The 20,411-nt window shown below is 56.3% G+C and overlaps 1 protein-coding gene and 1 long non-coding RNA gene across 17 annotated transcripts in view; one reads left to right on the forward strand and one right to left on the reverse strand.

Moving 5' to 3' along the window:
* Positions 1–20,411, forward strand: part of STRA6 (signaling receptor and transporter of retinol STRA6) — a 40,219-nt gene that overhangs the window by 14,718 nt on the left and 5,090 nt on the right. For 5 of the 15 annotated variants that reach the window (XM_037047064.1, XM_037047065.1, XM_037047061.1 and 2 more), the window contains exons 2-13: positions 4,106–4,233; positions 8,940–9,006; positions 9,250–9,335; positions 10,937–11,076; positions 11,725–11,748; positions 11,932–12,098; positions 13,481–13,603; positions 15,736–15,803; positions 15,948–16,024; positions 16,325–16,386; positions 17,305–17,467; positions 19,895–19,970. In XM_037047064.1, coding sequence (XP_036902959.1) covers positions 4,127–4,233; positions 8,940–9,006; positions 9,250–9,335; positions 10,937–11,076; positions 11,725–11,748; positions 11,932–12,098; positions 13,481–13,603; positions 15,736–15,803; positions 15,948–16,024; positions 16,325–16,386; positions 17,305–17,467; positions 19,895–19,970 — 1,160 coding nt within the window. In that variant the 5' untranslated portion in view covers positions 4,106–4,126. Of the gene's footprint in view, positions 1–3,255; positions 3,365–4,062; positions 4,234–8,939; positions 9,007–9,249; positions 9,336–10,936; positions 11,077–11,724; positions 11,749–11,931; positions 12,099–13,480; positions 13,604–15,735; positions 15,804–15,947; positions 16,025–16,324; positions 16,387–17,304; positions 17,468–19,894; positions 19,971–20,411 lie in introns of all 15 variants that reach the window. The other 10 variants (XM_037047060.1, XM_037047058.1, XM_037047059.1 and 7 more) reach the window with 6 other exon arrangements.
* LOC118987765 (uncharacterized) lies at positions 1,990–15,021 on the reverse strand. 2 transcript variants are annotated; one of them, XR_005066640.1, is made up of 4 exons: positions 14,832–15,021; positions 6,077–6,204; positions 2,482–2,484; positions 1,990–2,253 (listed from the first exon to the last, which is right to left on the reverse strand). It is a non-coding gene; the product is annotated as an uncharacterized LOC118987765 (long non-coding RNA). The 2 variants fall into 2 exon arrangements; XR_005066639.1 differs by lacking the exon at positions 14,832–15,021 and adding an exon at positions 12,152–12,214.

Here is a 20,411-nt window from a genome sequence, read left to right on the forward strand (position 1 = left end):
CTCCAGGCCCCTTCCTCCAGGAAGCCTTCAAGACTGCCCAAGTCATCTCCTCATTCCTTGTATCCCTTCCTCTTCTCTGAGTTTCTGCAGTCTGTCTCCCAGGTACCTCTTCTCTCTGGTTCCTCTTCTTCTAATGGCAGGTGCCGGTCCCTTGTTCTTCTAGGTGTGTGTCCCCCTGTAAAGCCATCTCCGGAGGGCCGGTCCTGGACTCTGCTGCCAGGCCTTTAGAGAAATTCTTTAGGAGCACCTCATTACTGTCTTTCTCTTCCCATTACTTTTCCTTGCCAGTTTGCAGTCCTGAACACCTCAGAGCTAACCCTCCCATTTTGCAGATGCGAGCTGCAAAGCTATTCTAGCTCCAAGGTGAGAAGGTACCCTGGATTCAAGAAGTTGGCCCACCCTCCTAGCTTGAGCCATATGCCCACCCAATATCCATGGATCTTTGACCAGCCTGCCTCCCTGCTCCCAGCAGAATGGATGGGGGAGCTGGAGGCCAGGAGAGGGGTGCCTGGGCAGTCGCAGCTGCTCTCTTTGACTTGTTGCTACAGCCAGTGACTAGTGTGCTGGCTCCACATTCTTGGGTCATAAAGTCATTTCGGGTAAGGAGCTGGTGCCTTGGGGGAGAGGAGAGCCCACAGTCAAACAGTGGCTAGACTAGAGGACCCACCCCTCCTGGGACAGAAGCAGGCTGAAGCCCAGAATGGTGAAGGGAACCCATTCAGGGTCCCAGAGCCAGCTCAGACCGGAAACCCAGGTGGGGCGTTTCTCACTGACAAATAGAAACGCTGCTCTAACCTCCTGGATGCACTTCCTGTTCTCAGTACAGATCTGAGGTGAGGAAATTGGAAAGTGGGTGAAGATCACATGTCCTCACCTCTGAAGGTGACCTCTGCATGACCCCACTGAAGATGGAGGGGATACCCTGGGCACTGGGCCATAAATAGCAAGGGGTAGTGGGGGTGCCAGTGGGAGTCCATTTGGGGCACAGCAGGGTTTACTTTAGGGAGTGGTGCTATGGGGAAGGGCCTGTCCCTGGGCTTGGCTGGGGCCCCTGAGGCTGATGAATGACCTTCCTCAGTGCCCAACTGCACACCTTCCTCCCTTCCTTCAGGTCTCTGCTCAAATATCTCCTTAGCAAGGCCTTTCCTGACTGTCCTGCCTAAAACAGCCAATTCCTGTCTGCCCGTTTGTCTGTCTCTCTTCTCTTATTCTATCTTATTTTCCCTCAGCACTGACACATTTTGGTCTCTCCATACCCCCAATGCATGGCAGGTCCCCTCAGGTGCAGGACCTGACCTGCCTTGCTTGCTGCTATACTCTCAGCATGCAGAACCTTTTGTGAGGCACACAGTCAGCATACAATCTGCACTTGCTGAGTGAAAGAGAGAGGAAGGAAGCAAGGAAGGAAGGAAGGAAGGAAGGACGAACTAGGCTGGGGTGCAGATCCAGGCTCCCTCCAGGGAAGGAAGCCGATCTGACCCACAGAGCTGCCCCATCGCACACCTCTCTGCCTCGTTGGGGAAGTGAGCTCCTTACAGATTGGACTTTCCTTGTGGGGGGTATCCTTTGGAGGATTTAAAATCAAATGGGGGTGGGGGTAGTAAGACTAAAGGGGGCCAAATACATGGTGATGGAAGAAGATGATCTGACTTTGGGAGGTGGGCACACGATGCAAAATACACATCGTGCATGTATCACGGAAATGTTCCCTTGGAACCCATATGATCTCATTAACACGTGTCACTCCAATAAATTTAATAAAAATAAATAAAATGAAATAAGGGAAAATTCATAATAGGGATGAATATAATACCACATGTGAATGAAATTATTTCAGGTGTTTAAAGGTAACCCATTTCTCAAGGCAAAAATAGAATAAAATACTGCTGGACGAGCACAGAGAGGGTGTCAGGCTCTGGAAAGCCCGGCTGGGGAACCAGGAGCAGCTGCGGCCTGCGAGGGGCAGGCCCGTGGAGGAGCAACGGTCGCCAGAAGGACATGGCCCTGCCGAGCGCAGTCACAAAGCCCCTGTGACCTGAACACTGTGAGTCAGGGGAATGAGGGAGGAGGAGGAGGAGAGGCAGAGCTATGCTCTCAGGAGCTCGCAGCAGGACAGGGAGACAGGATCCACCCAAACACCTGGGATCAGATGGGCAGTGTGGACTCCCGCAACGCATCAAATGAAGTCCGGGTTTGGCTCTGAGTCAGCAGATGCTGACATCTCTGTGGATTAGGGAGGCTGGGCAGAGCCATCTCCCTGGAAAGGGGGCCATTTAGGAAGGAGAGGGAGGAACCAAGGCTGACAGAGCACTCAGGCCCACTCGCTGGAAGGCCTCGTGGGTCTGCCGGCTGAACTTGGAGGGGGAGCCTTTAGGAGTTCAAGCCCTGTCCCCTCTGAGCCTTCACTTGTGCTGTTCCCTCTCACGGGAACATGCTTCCCAGCACCCACTCCTACCTTTAACAGCCCCCCCTCCGCCCCACCTTCTGCTCAGCTTACTTCCCTGTCCTCAAATCTTCACTCCAAGGTTACTTTCTTCAGGGGCCCCTCCCCCTTCTCGGACCAAATTCCGTTTCCCACAGGACATGTCAGGACAATCTGCCCTCAGTTTAGGACCCTCAAACACTGGAGGTCATTTACCTGCTCATCTGTGTCCCCTGAACTGTAAAGCTCACATCTCAGGGTCCAGAACAGTGCTGGCACTTAGTAGGTATTCAACGAGTTTATGTTAAGACTAAATGGATGAATGTCTTTTTAAAAAAGGCTTGTTGAACAAATGTCTAAGCTGGGCAGGGCCAGGGCCCAGGCCCCAGTGGGGTACTGGAAGGGCCCTCAAAGCTTCAGAGGTCCTGACCCCTACTGAGGGGTCGGGGCCTGAGAACTGCTCTCTGCCTTTCTCAGCATCTTGCCCTTCACCCCAACCCCTGCTTGAACTAGGAAGGGGAAGGGAGCAGGCCAGGGTGGGGGGCCACTTCTCGGGGGAGGCAGAATGGAGAGGTACCCCCAGCTCCCATCAGAGCCCTGTTTTCCTTACCCTCACCCTGGAAAGAGCAGGAAGCAGGCAGGGTTCTTTCCTACCCCTCAGTCTGGTTTGTGTTTAAAGGACTAATTTCTGCCTTGTGGGGATGAGTTATCTCCTTGTGAAATCAAGTTGGAAAAACAAAAAAGCTTTACCAGTAAGACACATGTTGCCTCCCACCTCATGGAAACTGGGGTGAAGGAATGGACAGGCCCCCTCCCTGTCTCTGTCCTGCTAGCCCCTGGGATTGCTAACGTGCCAGACTGCCAGACCGGATTTGTGTGAGCATGGGCACAGCAGATGTGGTGAGCAAAGGTGTGGGAACTTGGGGCAGGCACCGAAGGCAGGTACTTGGGTTGGAAGTCAGGTGCGGGTCCCTCCTGGCCACACCCCCCAGGGCTGGGAGCCAGTGGGGATGGGGCCTCCTCCCCTGGGAGGAGTTTTTGTCAGACCACGGTGGGTTCCCACTGCTCAGGCCCAGAGGGGTGGTCTCGAGAGAGCCTGAACAAAAGGGGGGGTTGGGCTGGACCCCCAAGGGCAGGAGAGACCAGGAGCCCAGCTGGGAGGGTCCAGCAGACATGCTGGGCCCTCCCCACAGCCCGCCCACCCTTTCATCTCTGCAGCTCCTTCCTCCCTGGCCCTTCCTTGAGCCTGTGTCTGTGGGTCCTCTCAGTGGGTTTGGGGAGGGGGAAGGAAGGGGGGCGTCTCTGTGGGCAGCTCGGATTGGATAGACCTAGTTTGAAAATGGTCCTTTGAGCAAAGACCTGCTGGTGGTCAGTCACACAAAGAGACGAGAGCCCAAGGACCCCAAGGGAGCACCACTCTCAAGGGGATAGCTGCCTCCTGCAGCACCGGGCAGGACTGGGCAGGAGGGGACAAGAAGGGGCAGGAGCAGCCCTTCCCCTCCTCCCGTGCCAGCCATCCGGGCCCTCACTCCCAGACAGGCTTTTATCAGAGAGCTAGAGGCAAGACAGTAACCTTTAGGATTAGAGAAAAACATTTTTTTTTTGTTTGAGTTTCTTTTTCTTTCTTTTTTTTTCCTAAGCCTCTTTTCACATCTGTAGTGACTTTGTTCCTCTTGTCTGGAGGTCAGAGGAAAAGAATCGAGAATGTCCGGAGCTGTAGGGAACTGGTCCTCTGGGACCACAGAGGACTATTCCTACGACAACTGGTACATCGATGAGCCCCAGAGTGGCCAGGAGCTCCAGCCTGAGGGGTAAGTGGAGGCCCTGGCTCTGCGGCCAGCAGACTGAGGTGTGGCAGGGATTACTGATGCGGGGATGGGGAAGAACCAGGCAACCGCTACCAAGACAGGCTCTGCCACTCTTTGCTGTGTGGCCTTCAGCAAGTCACAAGACTCTCTGGGCTCCAGTCTCCTCATCACTTACATGAGAACAGCCCTTGCCCGAGTGTTAAGATGCTTGAGGTGGGGCCTTGGGCCACACGAGTCACCTAAAAAGCACCTGTGTGGTATGTCTAAAATAGGTTCCGGGGCCCCATCCTTAAAACGGGTGACTCTGGCCTGTAGCCAGGCTGGGGAGTGCCGGGTGAGTGGTTGAGGGAAGCCGGCCTGCCTTCAAGGAGTTACTGCGCCCTGTGGTGATGGTCTGGGGTGTGGTGTTCTCCAGCATCAGGCTCTCTGGGCAGGCTGGGGGCTGGGGGAGGCCGAGAGCCAAGGAAGAAACCCCGGTGAAGAGTTCTTGAGGAAAGAGGCCACCCTGTTTTCTTTGGCTGGCCTCAGAATCTCTGTGAAGACGAGGAGGTCCTCTTTCTCCCAGCAGGACTGCCGGGGCCACTGGGGGAGGGAGGGAGGCTGTCTGAGCACAGCATGGTGTGCCCCAGGAGTCCTAGTTGCCTTTGCCCAGGCCATTTCTGTCATTGCTTAGTCTGGGCATCCTGGTGAGGGAGCCGGGCCTCGCTGTGTCCCCACATGCTGCCAAGGACACCTCACCAGCGAGAGCCCCAGAGCCCAGTCGTCCCCTCCTCGTTTCAGCCCTGGCCCCATCCCCCACCTCCTTCTCTGTCTGAGGGTTGGGGGAGTGGAAAGGTGAGGCTGGGGGTTGCGGAGCCAGATGTCTGCACATCTGTTCTCCATCAACAAGAAACTGGAGAAGGAGAAACGCTCATATATACCTGGGGCTGGGGCTGGGGTTGCGGCCTGGTCAGACAGGCAGAGGCCTCATCCTAGCCTGGGGGAAGGAGCTGTTTGCAGGACTCCGGGCTCCCACCCTAGGGAAAGCAGCCACACTGTCGGCAAGGGTGTGCCCCTCCCCTCCTTTTCTGGCTGACCCTGCTGCAAGCATAGGGAGTGGGAGGAACAGCAGAATGGGGAGGGGCCCAGGAGCCCCAAGAGGACACAGACCCTGACCAGGGTGAAGTTTCTAATCTGAAGCTGTGCCCTTTAGGTGACTCAGGGTCTGGTCATGGGCCAGGGCCAGGAGCTTTCAGCTGGCTCTGTGGCGGGGTACGGCCCTAGAATAAAGCTGGGTGTGTGGCAAGAACTGGGCAGTGGGGAGTACTGCTTGTAAGGTGGGTGGCATCTAGAATTTACAGCTCCCTTTTTCCACTGCGGGGAAGAATAAAGAGGTTTGTTTGACTCTCCTTACTTAGCCAAACCAAGTCGAGCTGCCTGTCTCCTCCCCACCACCCCCTCAAAGTGGGGAGCAGGAAGCAGGGAAGCCTAGGGGAATTTCATGGGGGTGAACTTGGGCTCACCTCGCCTGTGTGAGTCAGACACCCAGGGGGATGGGGCACCAAAGCTGCGAGGAGCTCTGACAGTGGTCTTCCTCTGTGCCTCAGTGGGCCCCTGCAGGCTTGGGAGTTGGGGTTGGTAGGCACTGGCGACAGTGGCTGGCACAGACTTCGTCTCCTGGCCACACTTATCCACGTGCCCCTATGGTGCCAGGCCCTGGTTGAAGAGGTTGTAGGGCAAGTCTGATGGGGATGGGATGTGTCATCTGGGGTCTTCTGTGGGCAAGGGATTGATCTATGTAGGCCGAGCTGGCCCTTTCCACCCCCAGGGGTCCCTCTGGCCACACATGTAGGGGACACACACATACCCTATGGCAGCTGTCCAGGATGTCATGCACCTCCCCATGTCTTCAAAGGGCTGCATGGAAGGTGGAATCAGAGACTCTCCTCACGGGTTCCCCACAGGAGGCCCACACCAGGTCACTTGCAGGCCCTCCTCTCATGGGTGGGGGAAATCAGGGAGCAGGGCTGAAGGTCTCCTGGGACCTCACACCCAGGCCTCTGCCCCAGACAGCCGGGCTTTCCCTCTCACCCACAGAGGTGTGTCCTGCCCTCCCGCCGATGGGGCCCTGCACAGGCGTCTACTCAGAGTTGAATTCTAGAAAGAGTTGCCTGGTTCTTTCCGTTTCAGTGTCCTCACCACACTGCAGTCTGGCCTCAGCTCCCAGGGCTGTGCTGAACTCTGGTGCTCGCTCCTCACCTTGAAATAAGGCCCCACCCAGACCCTACAGTCGTTCTGGGAACTTGCCTTCCCTCTGCTCCTCCATGTCAAGGCGTGTACATTCTGCCTCCTAAATACTCATACCTTTGAAATGCGGCCTGCCATTTCCTCTCCTCAGAGACTGCATATGCTGAACCATTTGAAAATGTTGATACATGACTGTTCTTGATGTAAGAAATGGCAATTTCATATGGTTCAACTTAACAGCTCACCTCCCAGTCGAATGCAGGAGCTGGATCCAGACAGCTCAGTTCAAGTCCTGACTGCCACCTCACTTGCTGTGTGATTTAGGCAAGATACTTAGCCTCTCTGAGACTTAACCTTCCTGTCTACACAAGGTGGGTACTAATAGTGCACACCTCTTAGGTAGCAATTGAGTTCATCCATGGAACAAATGGTGGCTGGCATTGAGTCAATGCTTAGTAAGTTCTGGTTATTGCTGTTATTTATATGCAAGTCTAGCGACAGAAATCTCTTAACATCCTGAACAGTGTCCTGCTCAAACACCCTCAATGGCTCCCTCGTGCTTCCCGTGCCGTGTAATCTGCTCTCAGCTTCCCTTCCGGGCAGCCCCAGTCACATGACCTACTGCCTGTCACTCCAGTTCTCCTTGCTCTTCCCCGCTCCACAGAGCTTCCTTTCCCCTCCTTTGCCGAAAGTCGTGCTGAAAACCTTTCAAACTAAAAGCATATCCCACTGCCTCTGACGCCTTGCCCCAAGGTTCCCTCCCTCCTATGCGCCCTCTAGTACCTGCTGGCGTCTCTTCCAGGATCAGGCTCCCACTCCGCTGAGGTAGTGTCCTCTGTGTCTGTGCCACTCTGTCCATCCCACAGCACAAAACATGGGTTCTGTTGCTCAGACCTCAGTCATGGGAGGGTCTGTGAGCTTCAGCTGGACTGAGCTAAGAGGTGGATGGAGGGCCAGATGGTACAGAAAGGGCTGGTAGAGAGGTTTCCCCAGATAGGGCCTGGAGAGGATCCTTGGGGGTGAATGGGAACGTGGCCAGGCTACTGCAGGGACATTTTGCGAGCCCCTGCCTTGGCTGGCCTAGGGGACACGTTTGAGCAGGACCTAGTCAGGTGAGGCGATGTGGGCTGAGAGGGCCTAGAAAGGTGGCTCTGAGCTCTTGGGGCTGAGGCGAGTCTTGCCTCACCCAACCCCCGCCCCATATGCTGGAGTAAGGAGCCTCAGTGTCCGAAGTAGGGGGTGTAAGACCTGAGCTCTGACCGTGGGAACCTGGTCCCCTACATGGCACCTGCCCTCCCCACCAGTACAATTCTGCTTTGAGAAGAGGCCAGCTCTTCCCTGGCCAAGAAGTTGTGCAAAACAGACTTATTCTGTCCCTTCACCCCAAGGACAAGCTCAGTGACCGGGTTCTTTCCTGCTTTTCACTCTCTGGGATTTCCTGAGAGGAAGCAAGGGGAGACCAGGCTGTTCCAGAGGAGTCACAGGGCTCTGAGCTTACCCTGCCGATGAGGCCTTGGAAACCTTATCTTGTTACTCAGCAGGAGTGTGCCCAGGTGGTTAGGTGAGCCTCTTGGGCAGGGGCGCTCAGCTGCAGCACCTTGCTGGCCTTGCCCACACGGGTGTCCTCCCGGGTTCCAGCTGGGCAGGCTCAGAAGTCTACTCTTCCCCAGGGACCCAGTCCTGTTTGCTCTCCCAAGTCCAGGTCCAGTTTGGAGCTTAGGGCTCCTCCCCCTTTCTCTTCCATGACCCAGCTGTGGAAGTGGAAGCCTTTATTGTGCCCGTCAGTCTCTTTGTGTCCACCATGCGCCTATCTCTGCTCAGCTGTGGTGAGAGCCAGTCCTCTCCCAGGCCACAGGGACGCTTTATCGTAATTAGAGAAAGGGACCCCCATTTACATGCACGTAGCTCAGTAGGTGCAGGGCTTGATGAACAGTGTAGCCTGGATTTCAGACCACACTCACTCCCTTGCCGGGCATTCTGGTGCAGTGTGCAACCTGCCCAGCTGCACATGGAAGCCCTTAATGAAAGGGGAACGAGAAGAGATGTAAGTCCTGGAAGACCAAGGAACATCATTCCAGTCAGACACAGACTGAACTCAGATACTGGTGGAGGGAAGGCAAATCGTAGGGCCAAACACTTGGTTGTTTGACTGGGGTGGTCTGCTCAGCCACAGATCTGAGAAGAGTTCTGTGAGGCCTGGGGCAATCAGGGAGGCTTCCTGAAGGAGGGAGGGATGAAGAGGGCCCTGAAAGATAGGAAGGATCTGGGTGAGAGAGAAGAGGTGTAGCCCAGCTGGCCCCTGTTCCTCCCATGTCTTTCCCTTGGAGGCCCCTGTCCTTTAGCCCTGGAGCCTCAGAACGTGGCATGGGGCTGGCACACCGCAGAAGCACGAGAGCCCCCAAATGGAGAGCCTGGACCCCAGACCTGGTGGCATACCTGGGGGTCCCTACCCAGGTGTGACCCAGCCTTCACTCGATCTGCAGGGTAGTGCCCTCCTGCCACCCCAGTGTGCCGCCCGGCCTCCTCCACACTTTCTTGGCTGTGCTGTCGGTGAGTCTAACCTAAGTCCAGACTGGCTTGCAACCTGCTGCCAGCCTGGGCAGGATGACCTGTGTTCCCTGCTGGGGCTGGTGAAGGGAGCACCTGGGAGCCCACAGTGTGGGAGGGGGTTCTCACAGTCCCTAAGATGCCACATGAGTGTGCACTGGGGAACAGGGGGGCTCCTGGGGGCTGAGGTCAACCTATCAGGGAAGGCCTGGGCACCCCAAGTTCTCCACTGTGCCCTCCTTGCAGATTGTCGTGTTGCTGCTGCTGGCCATGCTGGTGAGGCGCTGCCAGCTGTGGCCCTACTGTGGGCACGGCAGGCCCGGGCTGCCCAGGTTGGTGCTGTGACCTGGACACCCCCACTCAGGGGACCCATCAAAGGGTGGTGGTGATTTGTTACATCCTAGAAGCCAGCTCTGGCCTCAGGATACCTTCTCTTCTCTCAGCCGGAGGTTCTTTCCACCTCTACCCAGACCTCCAGGTTTAGTCGGGACCCCCAGAGGGAGGGAGAGGAACCCACCCCAGTTCACCTGCTTTTGTTCCAAACCCCAAAGAGCCACGAGCCCACCAGGGCCTGGCTCCAGGACACACTCGGTCAGGCGGCCCCCGAGGGCTTCCTTGGGACCCTGATGCTGAAGGCAGGTTTCTGGTAGACCCTCTCCCTGACTCTTCAGCCTTTCAATCCCAGAGCCTGGGACAGGGATGACCCTGAGGAGGTGGGACTGGTCAGGTTTGTGTGGGAAAAACCAAAGGGTTGAGGGAGGTGGTGGGTGGGGCTCCTGTACAGGGGGCCTTACACCCCAGGCCAAGGCTCCACAGCAAGGTGGGTTCTGCGTGATGGTTTCTGGGGAGCTGGGGGTTTTGCCCTGCCTGGGGGAGGGGTGGGGGGAGAGTGAAGCAGGACAGAGCTGTCAAGGCACGAGGGCAAGCTGGGCCCCAGAAGCAGGGGGTCTCTGTGGCCCGCCTTGAGCCTAGAGAGGCAATGCCTGGGACTGCTGTGCCCTCTGTCTGCCCTCTGCCCCCGGGCGTTGACTGTTATGCAAGGATGTTGTGACTCTCTGAGCTCTCTGAAGATCTGCCAGCCCAGACAAACCAATTAGTGTNCCCAAGGGCTTCCTTGGGACCCTGATGATGAAGGCAGGTTTCTGGTAGACCCTCTCCCTGACTCTTCAGCCTTTCAATCCCAGAGCCTAGGACAGGGATGACCCTGAGGAGGTGGGACTGGTCAGGTTTGTGTGGGAAAAACCAAAGGGTTGAGGGAGGTGGTGGGTGGGGCTCCTGTACAGGGGGCCTTACACCCCAGGCCAAGGCTCCACAGCAAGGTGGGTTCTGCGTGATGGTTTCTGGGGAGCTGGGGGTTTTGCCCTGCCTGGGGGAGGGGTGGGGGGAGAGTGAAGCAGGACAGAGCTGTCAAGGCACGAGGGCAAGCTGGGCCCCAGAAGCAGGGGGTCTCTGTGGCCCGCCTTGAGCCTAGAGAGGCAATGCCTGGGACTGCTGTGCCCTCTGTCTGCCCTCTGCCCCCGGGCGTTGACTGTTATGCAAGGATGTTGTGACTCTCTGAGCTCTCTGAAGATCTGCCAGCCCAGACAAACCAATTAGTGTGGAGGCAGCTGTTTCCTGGAGCGTCCAGGATGGGTGGAGGGAGCTGTACTCAGGCTTGGTCCTCTGTGTGTGTGTGTGTGTGTGTGTGTGTGTGTGTGTGTGTGTGATGGGGGGCAGGGGAGAGGATGTGTCCAAGTCGCTCTGCCACAGAGCCCAGAGCTTGGTACAAAGGAAGCACTCAACAAATACCTGTGGAGTGAGTGGGTAAAGGGCCTCTGTGTCCCCGTCTGGAAAGTGGGCCTGACTCTGCTTTCCCAGTATGGAACATGGCACAAGGCAGCGGTGCACAGGGCCTGAGCACCTCCCTCCTGCCCTGTCCCTGCCCCTGCACCAGCCCCGTGGATTTCTTGACTGTGGATGGGCCCTGGACCGTGCCTGCTGCTATCTTCATGGTCCTCTTCAGCTCCCTGTGTCTGCTGCTCCTGGCTGAGGCCCCGCTGCCCTTCCCGACCCTGAACTCACCATCCAGCCAAGGTACATAGCAGCTGAGGCCTGAGCCTGGATTGATGGGATCGGGGTGGGGAGGGAATCTGGACCACAGGGGGAGGGCTCATCTGCAGTGAACCAGGTTGATTCCCATTCCATTCGTGAGCCACTGCCAAGAAGACACTGTCCCCTTACTCTCCCCACTGCCCCTCCACAATGCCTGAATCCTCCCTTTGTTGGTCCCAGCCTTTGGGTCAGTGCCGCCCTCTTTGCTTCCTTTGTTCTTGTGTGAACCCTACCCGAGGAGGGAGGGAACTCCCATGCTCGTGGGCACAGGCTGAGTCCCCCAGGTAACCCAGCCCCTGTGAAAATAAGGAGGCTGGGGAGGGCCACAAAGGGGGGCCCCGGAGAACTGAGCTGGGCTCAAGGAGGTGATGGTAACAAGGACAGCTGCCACTGACAGGGGCCACTGTCCTGTGACGTGACCTCCTTAGGTCATTTATCTTCACAGGGACGCCACACAAGGTGGATACTAAGCCCCACAACATAGTGAAGGATGCTGAGGGTCACAGAAGGATGCAATAATAAAGTAGTAGCTTGTGTCTTTGGTACAAACTTAGGCACCATGCTGAGCACTGTACATAGAACTCCTCACTTTGCCTTTGCTAATCTAGTACTATTGTTTCCATATTACAGATGGGAAAACTGAGGCTCCAAGAGGTAACTGGCCCAAGATCACAGAGCTGACATTAATCAGAGCCTGGATTTGAGCACAGGAGTTTTGTTCACTGAACTAGCTGAGCGACTTGGAAGATGGAGACATGAGAAAGGCCTGGGTGAGCTGGACTCAGCAGCCCACACCTGCCCCTCCATCATTTTCTCTCTTCCCATCTTGCCTTCCAGGGCCCTGGAAGATGCTGGCCTTGCTCTATTACCCTGCCTTCTACTACTCCTTGGCCGCCTGTGCCACGGTCAGGCATGAAGCCTCACTCCTGCTCGGCAGCGTGCTGTCCTGGGCTCACTTTGGCGTCCAGGTCTGGCAAAGGGCAGAGTGTCCCCAGGTACCCAAGGTAACCACCGATTCATGATGGCCTGGAACAGAGGGCATGGAGGGGCTGCTTACCTCAGCGTGGCTCCTTTCATCTCTGTGTGCTGGGCTTTCCTGCAGCCTTCCACTATGTACAGGATTCCAGTCCTTTAAACACATGCCATTCTGGGGCCAAGAAACTGGGCCGCCCTCGGGTGCTGCCAGTCTGAAGCCAGTAGGGAGGGGGCAGGGGCAGAGGAGGGGGAAGAGGAAGCCTAAAATCCTCCCCATCGTTGATCCCCTAGCCTTCTGTTGGCCCAGCTGGAGTGGGAGTAAAGACGGAGGACGGCAGCACTGAGGAGGGAGGTGGTCTCAGAGGGCTAAAAAGAGAATCCCAAACCTTATCTGTTTCACTGGTTGTTGGCTGGGGGTGTGAAGCTGCTCAGTCTAGAGCCCAAAGGGTGGAGCTCTAGGCTTTGAATTCAGGCAACCTGAATCTGAATCTGGCTTCATTCACTCACTCACTCACTCATTCATTCATTCATTCATCAAACATGTGTGAAGCACATCGTCTGTACCAGGGACATTCCCAGGCACTGGAATATGGCTGTGAACAGCACAGACGATGTCCCTGGCGTCACAAGAGCTGCCATTTCAGAAGAGGAGACATAGTAAACAAATAAACAAATGCACAAAAATGATGCCATGGGGTGCTAAGTGTTTTGAGGAAACCACGTTACCTTCCTGAGACTCAGTTTCCCTCCTGTAAAGGGAGTTGATGTCATGGGACCCTCAGGTAGAAGTGAAGATCAGCTGGTTTCTCTGAGAGCAGGGGCTTGATTAGTCTCTCCTTACCACCCAGGACCTGGCGCGTGCTGAGCTCTCAATAAAAAGGTAGTGGATAACAAATAAATGGAGAAATGTGTGAGGGGCCCGGCCCTGGGAGTTCAGGGACAAAGGCCTCCGCACCAGAGGCAGGGCATGCATTCCCGCCATGGCCAGGTTACAAAATGGGCCTGGACAGCGTTAGGCCTTTGTCGAATTGTCAGGGGCCTGCACCCAAAGTGCCAGGAACATAGGAGTGCAGGAAGAGTTTGTCTCTGTTTCGGGGCTTGTTGCAGCCCCCTGGGAGGAGAAGACGGGGTTATATAACCTCCTCCTTTTGGCTGCTCTAAGGGCCCTGGGAGTCCAGGGCCTGGGGGAGGGGCAGGCATCTTTGCAGGGCCTAGGAAGGGGAAGTGGGCATGGCTGTCCTGAGAGGCTCTAGTTGGGGATAGGTGGGTGGCACTAGAACCAGAGCCTTCCTCTGGCACCCCAGACCACCCTTGGTGTCCTGGGTCAGGTGGGAAGGGAAATGGATCCTGGCCTTTGACTGGGGGGGGAAGGCAGAAGGTAGGTGTTTCTGGTGTCTGTCTGTCTGTCCAGATCTACAAGTACTACTCCCTGCTGGCTTCCGTGCCTCTCCTTCTGGGTCTCGGATTCCTGAGCCTTTGGTACCCGGTGCAGTTTGTGAGAAGCTTCAGCCGCAGGACCAGAGTGGGCTCCGAGGTAAAAGGGCTAGGCTGGGCTCCCCCTGTCTGTTGCTTCCCTTATGTGCAGTGATGCTTAGTGGAGGACCCAGCATGTAGCATGTTTCAGAAAAGCTCTGCTGAGTTGCCAAGTAACTGATGAGTCCTCCCTTCCAGGCAAAGGCTAGGCCAGGCCCTGGGATGGCACCCAGGATGCCTGGGGCGCCAAGCTATGTGCACAGCAGGGACTCAACAAAGGAGAATTGGGACAGAGACAGTAAGTCACAGCTCTGGTTCTGAACCCCTGAGCTCCAGCTGGAGAATTGAGACAGGTCAGGAGTCTTGTCCCTGCTAGGAACTCTGCAGAGGCTGACATGATCCAGGAAGCACTTGGGGAAGAATTACATTCTGCATCAACACTCGGTTGGATAATGTCAGAGAAAGGGGGGGGGGGAGCTTCCTGGAGGAGATAGACTTGAGCAGGAGCCTGAAGGACAGGCAGGATCTGGAATGGGGAGAGGAAGGAGAAGGCACTGTAGGTGCAGGAAAGAGCATGAGTAAAGGGGCATAGATGGGTTTGTCTGTTTTGTTCATGCCGATTTGCCGCAGCCGGCAGTTCTTAACAGAAAATAAACACTCAGCAAATTTTCTGTCAAAGGAGAAGTCTTACAAGATAGGTCATCTTACTAAGACGCCTCCTGAGCACCCACCAAGTGCCAGGCCTGGGGCTGGGTGCTTTGGGCTGGGAGCTGCCTGACTGTGCCCAGCACTCAGGAGATCCAGTGTTCGGGGGAGCTGGATCCAGCAGCCTACACTACGGCAATGTGAAAAGTGCAATAGGGCTCATCCAAATGCATGGGGGTGCAGGTGGAAGTGGGGTCAAGTACTTTTCCTGGTGAAAGAGGAGGAAGAGGAAATCGCTCCACAGAGGCCCTTGAGAAAGTCTGGGGACACAGAGGCAAAGGGCTGGTCACTCTTCCTTCAGTGGGGGAGGGTTAAGACCTGAAGGGTGGCATCTAGGACAGAGAGCAGGGAGGCGGTGGTGCCAGTTGCTAACACAGAACGCTGGATGAGAGCAGAAGTGCAGGGGACCCTGGACAGTTACGGGGGTGTGGATGTTAAGGGCCTGGTGGGCAGCCGGGCCCCATGGCCCTGGAGCTCGGGAGAGGAGCTGGGACTGAACCCCGAGGAGGGATGGGTGGTGAGGGGAGAGGAGGCCAGAGTGGGTTCATGTTATCCAGGGGCCACCTAGGTCCCCCTGGGCTCACCTGACAGGGTTTGGCTCTCACGTAGCAGCAGCAGAGTTCTGAGTATTTTTCACTACTGCCTCCTGATCCTCTAGGGAAGCCTGTTGTCCCCTCAGTCTTACAGCTGGCTCAGAAGAGGGCAGCAGCTTCCCACAGGACACACACCGCACCCGGCGTGGCTCTGCCTTGCTGAATCCCTCTCCCTCACCAGGCATCTTCTCTGCCTCACCTCTCACCCCACTGCATGCCTTTCCTCTTGAGAATCTTGGGAGAAGGAAAATCCTCTTTAGCCCTTAGTTAAGCCTCAAAGGACACAGTTAAGCTTTGAGCTGACTCACACCTGCCCAGGACCCCAGGGTTGCTATGGGAACAGGTGACAATGGCCTATATTCTCCTAATGATGGGAGCAAAGGACTTATTCCCATGGGTCTCTGCCACTTGGCAGTCAGTTTAAGGTCTGGAATGTGGCTTAGACAAATCCTGTCACCCTTGTGATCTCCCTGGAGTAGAGGGAAAGGCCTGGGGCATCTGACCGGGAATGGCCCCCTCCTGTATCCTGACTGGGGATGTGCCCCTGGGACATAGGCTCCCTGCGCCCCAGTCTCAGTTAGCAGAGGTCAGAGAGCCAAGATGGAAACAGTGATGAGATGTGACTGAGTAGAGCAGGAGAGGGCTGGAGCTAGACCTTAGGAAGGACTCCCCAGCACTGAGTGTTTTTAGATAGAAGATCAATGAGGCTTGCATATTTGTGGAGGAGGAAAGGGCAGCCTTGGGGAACTTGGGCCTTGTCCCACAGGTTGGCCCTTCTTTGCAATTCTCTACAACCAGGAGGTTTTTGTGGAGTACCTACTGGGTGCCCACTGTGGTACCCTGAGCCAGGTTCCCGGGGATGGCTCCAGGCAGTCCCATCTCTCTGTCCCTACAGAGGCTGCAGAGTAGCTACCCCGAGGAATATCTGAGGACCCTCCTTTGCCTGAAGAAGCTGAGGAGCAGGTGAGGTTCTAGGCATACCTTCTGGGCCATTGGGCAGGGCTGGCCCTGGCAGGCTGGTGGGGCAGAGATGGGGAACGAATCAAATTCTGGGGCTCAGAGAAGGGGCCACCCTGAGTTCCCTTCACCCCCTGGGTCTTTCTGCAGCTCCCATGCCTCCAAGCATGGCTTCCTGTCTCAGGCCTGGGTCTGCGTCAGACAGTATGTCTACACTCCACAGCAAGGTAGGGAGCGGGGTGCTGAGGTCAAGAGGGCCAGGTAACCTCCTCCTCCCATGCACAAAACAGCTACAGTGGCAGGTCAGCGCCTATGAACTACCTGTCATCAGGAAGAACAGCCCCCAGCTTGGGACAAGGGGAAGCGCCTGGCCTGGCCTGGCCTGGCCTAGCCTGGCCCAGCCTGGCCTTGGTGGTTCAGGTTCTTGTGGGCTGTGGCTCTTTTCCTGCCCCTGCCTGGGGAGGAACGGAGGCTCTGGGGCCTGGATGGTGCTCGGCTCACCATACCCTCCTTTTTGGGAACTGCAGGGTTTCAACTCCCTCTGAAGCTCGTGCTTTCAGCCACCCTGACAGGGACGGCCATCTACCAGGTATGTCCTGCCTCTGCAGTGCCATTTGCCTCTGGACTCCCAAGCCTGGATGCCTCAGGCCTAGCTTACCTCTCCAAAAGTGTGACCCACAGTCCTGTCCAGCTGCTTCTGATGTCTTGGGGGCACTGGCCTACCCAGAGGAAGGGGGTGTTAACTCTCGTTGGGCTCACACAGAGTCAGAGCATGAGTTTTGAAGTCGCATAAACAAGGGTTAAAATCAGAGCTCCATTATTTACTGCCTGTGTGACCCTGCACACGTTACTCAACATCCTTAAACCCATCAGCTCAGCTAAAAATGGAGGAAATTATCTTCCTCTTTGGGAAGCTGGGAAGATTTAGTGAAAAATGTGTTTGATAAATCGCCCCCATCCCTACCACCATCCCCGCCACCCCTAACAAACAAACGAACCCAAATCTCAGGAGATAGGTATGATTTTTCTCCGCTTTACTGATGGGAGAAATTGAGGCTCAGAGAGAGGGATTTGATTGGCCAAGTTCCTACAGCTAATATCTCAGGGCAGCCTGTGTCTGAATCCAGACCTGTCCAGCTTCAATGCCTCTGCTCACTTATAGGAACTTTGCTTTCTCCAACTTGGAAAAATTGAAAATTTTGTATTCTGAATTTCAGATAGATGATCAACAGATTGACAGGCAGGTATACAGTTGTGTTGCCTGAAAGCGTACCTGTGGCCTATTAGGCTAGAATCGGATCCGTCTGTAACTTGCTGATCAGAGGCATGAGTGAGCACACGCTGCTCTTGGGGGCAGGGCAGAGCACTGGCGGGTGCTGGCAACACGCACGCAGCCCGTGTGCTGCCCCGAAGTCTCCCCCGCGACTCAGAAAACACTTGTCCTGGGGTGGGAGTGCCTGGTTCAGCATAGCTAGGCCCTGGTGCTTTCATTCTGGGGTTCTTCCAGGTGGCCCTGCTGCTGCTGGTGGCCGTGGTACCCACCATCCAGAAGGTGAGGGCGGGGATCACCACCGAGGTCTCCTACCTGCTGGCCGGCTTCGGGATCGTGCTCTCAGAGGACAGGCAGGAGGTGGTGAGGCTGGTGAAGCACCACCTGTGGGCTCTGGAAGGTGAGGCCCCAGGGGTCCCCCGAAGGCGTGGGGTGGGTGGATATGAGCCATGTGGGGTACCCGAGCAGCATGCCCTTGGGCACATTCCTTCCCTTCTCTGGGTCTGGACTGCCTCATCTCCAAATTGCGGGGGAGGGTGTTGCAGCTTCCGGTCCCAAGTCTGAGACTGGAAGGTGTCATCTCAGCAGCCTCTCGTCAGTTTGTGTGGTGTCTTCCGCCCTCACCCCCAGTGTCTTTTCCCGGCTCTGCAAGCTGAAGATGGGGAAGGCCTGGGTATATTCGAGCTGAAGGGACAGCCTCAGGCGCCTTTGCTGAGGGTGGGGGAGAAAGCTTGGGACCCTTTGGCCTGATCTTAGCCTAAGGAGCCATTGCTGTCTGAGCTCTGAGAGCCTGTTTGAATGCTGCCCCGCCCTCTTCCCTGGCACGTGGTTAGTAAGCCTGGCATTGTTCCCAGAAAGTTCGAACTCTGAGTCAGGCAGGCTATATCAGAATTTCTGCTCCGTTGCTGACTAGCGGTGTCCTTGGGCAAGACACTTCTCTGGATCTCAAGTTTCCTATCTGCAAAGTGGTGCTGAAGCGACAAAGGAACCTTGTCCTCGAGGCCCTGGATCTGATTGGGGAAGATGAGGGGATCCACAAAGCAGGTCCCATTAGGGAGCAGGTGCAGTGTCCCAGAGGAGCAAAGCACAGGAAGATCTTCCGGGCACTAGGGTTAGGAGGAACCCAAGTATGAAACCAAGTGAAAAGAAAGATGAGCAGGAGGTAAATGAACGTCAAATGCCAGGCCTTGGGCCCTGGGCCCTGGGCCCTGGGCGGGCTCAGCAGGCAGGCTCTCTATCTTCTGGCAGAAATGGTCTGAATGAACCTTTGCTGGTGCTGAGCTGGCTCCTGACGGGCAGATGGAAAGGGCAAAGCTGTGTGTGCTCAGAGCTTTCTCCCAGCTTTACTTTGCAGAAAAGTGCCACCTCCTGCCGCTGGAGGAGTAAGCCCAGGACAGGCAGGGGGGCTCAGGTTTCTGAAACAGTTGTTCACCTAAGAATTACGTGGTAACTTTAAAAATCCCAAAGCTCAAGCCCCAAGCCTGACTTCACAGACCCTGAGGATGGGGCCCTGGTGATTCTGATGTAAGCCTAGGGCCTACTTTGGTTTGAAAACCACTGTAGCAGGCACTCTGAGCTCGTCAATTGGTTGATTGGTTTCAGTCAATTGCTGATTGAAATAAGCCATCCAGACTCTGCCTTTTGAAAGCCCCCAGTACAGAGGTTCTCAGTGCTGGCTGCAGGTCAGAATCACCAGGGTTGCTTTTACAAAAGCTAAGGCCTGGGTCCCACACCCAGAACTTCTGGTTTAATTGGTTGTGGGTGTGGCCTGGGCCATGGAGGTTTTAACCTCTCCAGGTGATTCTCACATGTGGCTGGTGCCCAGCCCACTTCTCTAGCCCCTGTGACTAGACAGGAGTAGACAGGGGGAACTGGTGCTCACCTATTTCAAGTGCATGTGTCCCCCACCCACCCCTGCTCTGGTGGGGACACAAAAACTGGAAATACTTTCTTGGGCTAGCTGAAATCAGGGTGCAGCCTCCTTGGGCTCTTTCTGGGTCTGCTTGGAGGTGGTTGCATGTCGGGCACTATCACTTCCTAGTGCGGGGCTGGCAGGCCAGGCCCTCTCCCGGAGTCTCAGCTTCTCCCTTGCCTCCATGTCTTCCTGTGTGTCTCCTGTGGGGCTGCTGTGAGGGTGCAGGGCAATGCTGGGTGTGGAGGGAAGGCGAAAGGGGCGCAGCCTTCACCCCTGCTGTGTTTAAATACCGGGCTTGCTGACAACACACCATGCATTCTCTCCCAGCTGCTGGTGGGAGAGCAAACTCTTGGTCTTCGCTCGTGGCTGGAAGAGATGGGTAGCAGCAGTCACTTCCCCTCATTCTGATGGACTCAGGCCACCCCGAAAAGCATTCGCATCCTCTGTGCCCGGTTCAAAGGCCACTGATGTAGGCCTAGATGGGGTTTTTATGGCTCCCCCCATGCTGCAGCACAGGCAGCACAGCAGTGTGCCCCACATGAGCAAGGAGAGGCTGGGAGACGAAATGACCCCTGCAGGCCGCATGGTCAGGGAGCACTGGAGCTGGGGGCAGATGCTGGGTTGGGTCTCACAGCACTGGAGGCAGCAAGACCTGGGTGAGAGCCAAGCCTGCAGCCTCAGAGGTGGCCTCTCCCTGTCTTGGACACCCCATGTCACCTGGCAGTATAGGGCCAGCTGCAGTCATCAACTGACACTGGGTCTGAGAACGGGGAGTGTGGCAAGAGGCTTCTACTCAGAGTGGGGTGCGGGGCAGGGGTACCTCTCACCCCGGCACAGCCTGATGGCACTTTGGAGGTTCCCAGGAGGCCCTACAGGCCTGGTCTCCCACTTTGCTCCTTCTTCACCCTCTAGTTTGCTACATCTCGGCCTTGGTCCTGTCCTGCTCACTCACCTTCCTCGTGCTGATCCGCTCACTGGTGACACACAGGTTAGTGGCAGGCTCTGACTTGGGGAGGAGGCCTGAGTCTATGGGCCTGCAGGACCCTGACCCCCACCCTGTGGGGAAAGCCCTGGTGCTGGAGGGAGGGAGGGAGGGTCTCTGTAGGCCCAGGTTGTCACTGAGCCCAGATGTCCTGTGGTGGGCAGAGAAGGTGGGTATTTCAGCTGCGGGGGGTGACCTAGGGCATGACTGAGTTGAAGCTGGAGTGTGGAGTTCACCCTTTGGGAGGGTCCACAGGGGCGGGCTGGATTTGACAGGGAAGAACCCTGAGAAAGCTGGCCTTCTACCTGGGAGCGGGAGAAGAGGAGGGAGCTGAGGGAGGAAGGTTGCTATAGGCACGAGCGCTTTGTGAGCAGGGCACAGTGGCTCTGTGAGCATGGCCACCCTGGTGACTGGGCGAGGAGGCCGTCTTGGGGCCCTGAAGAGATT

The sequence above is a fragment of the Sturnira hondurensis genome, unplaced genomic scaffold (genome assembly GCF_014824575.4).
Source record: "Sturnira hondurensis isolate 20B ecotype Veracruz unplaced genomic scaffold, ASM1482457v3 Scaffold0005329, whole genome shotgun sequence".
NCBI classification, from domain to species: domain Eukaryota; kingdom Metazoa; phylum Chordata; class Mammalia; order Chiroptera; family Phyllostomidae; genus Sturnira; species Sturnira hondurensis.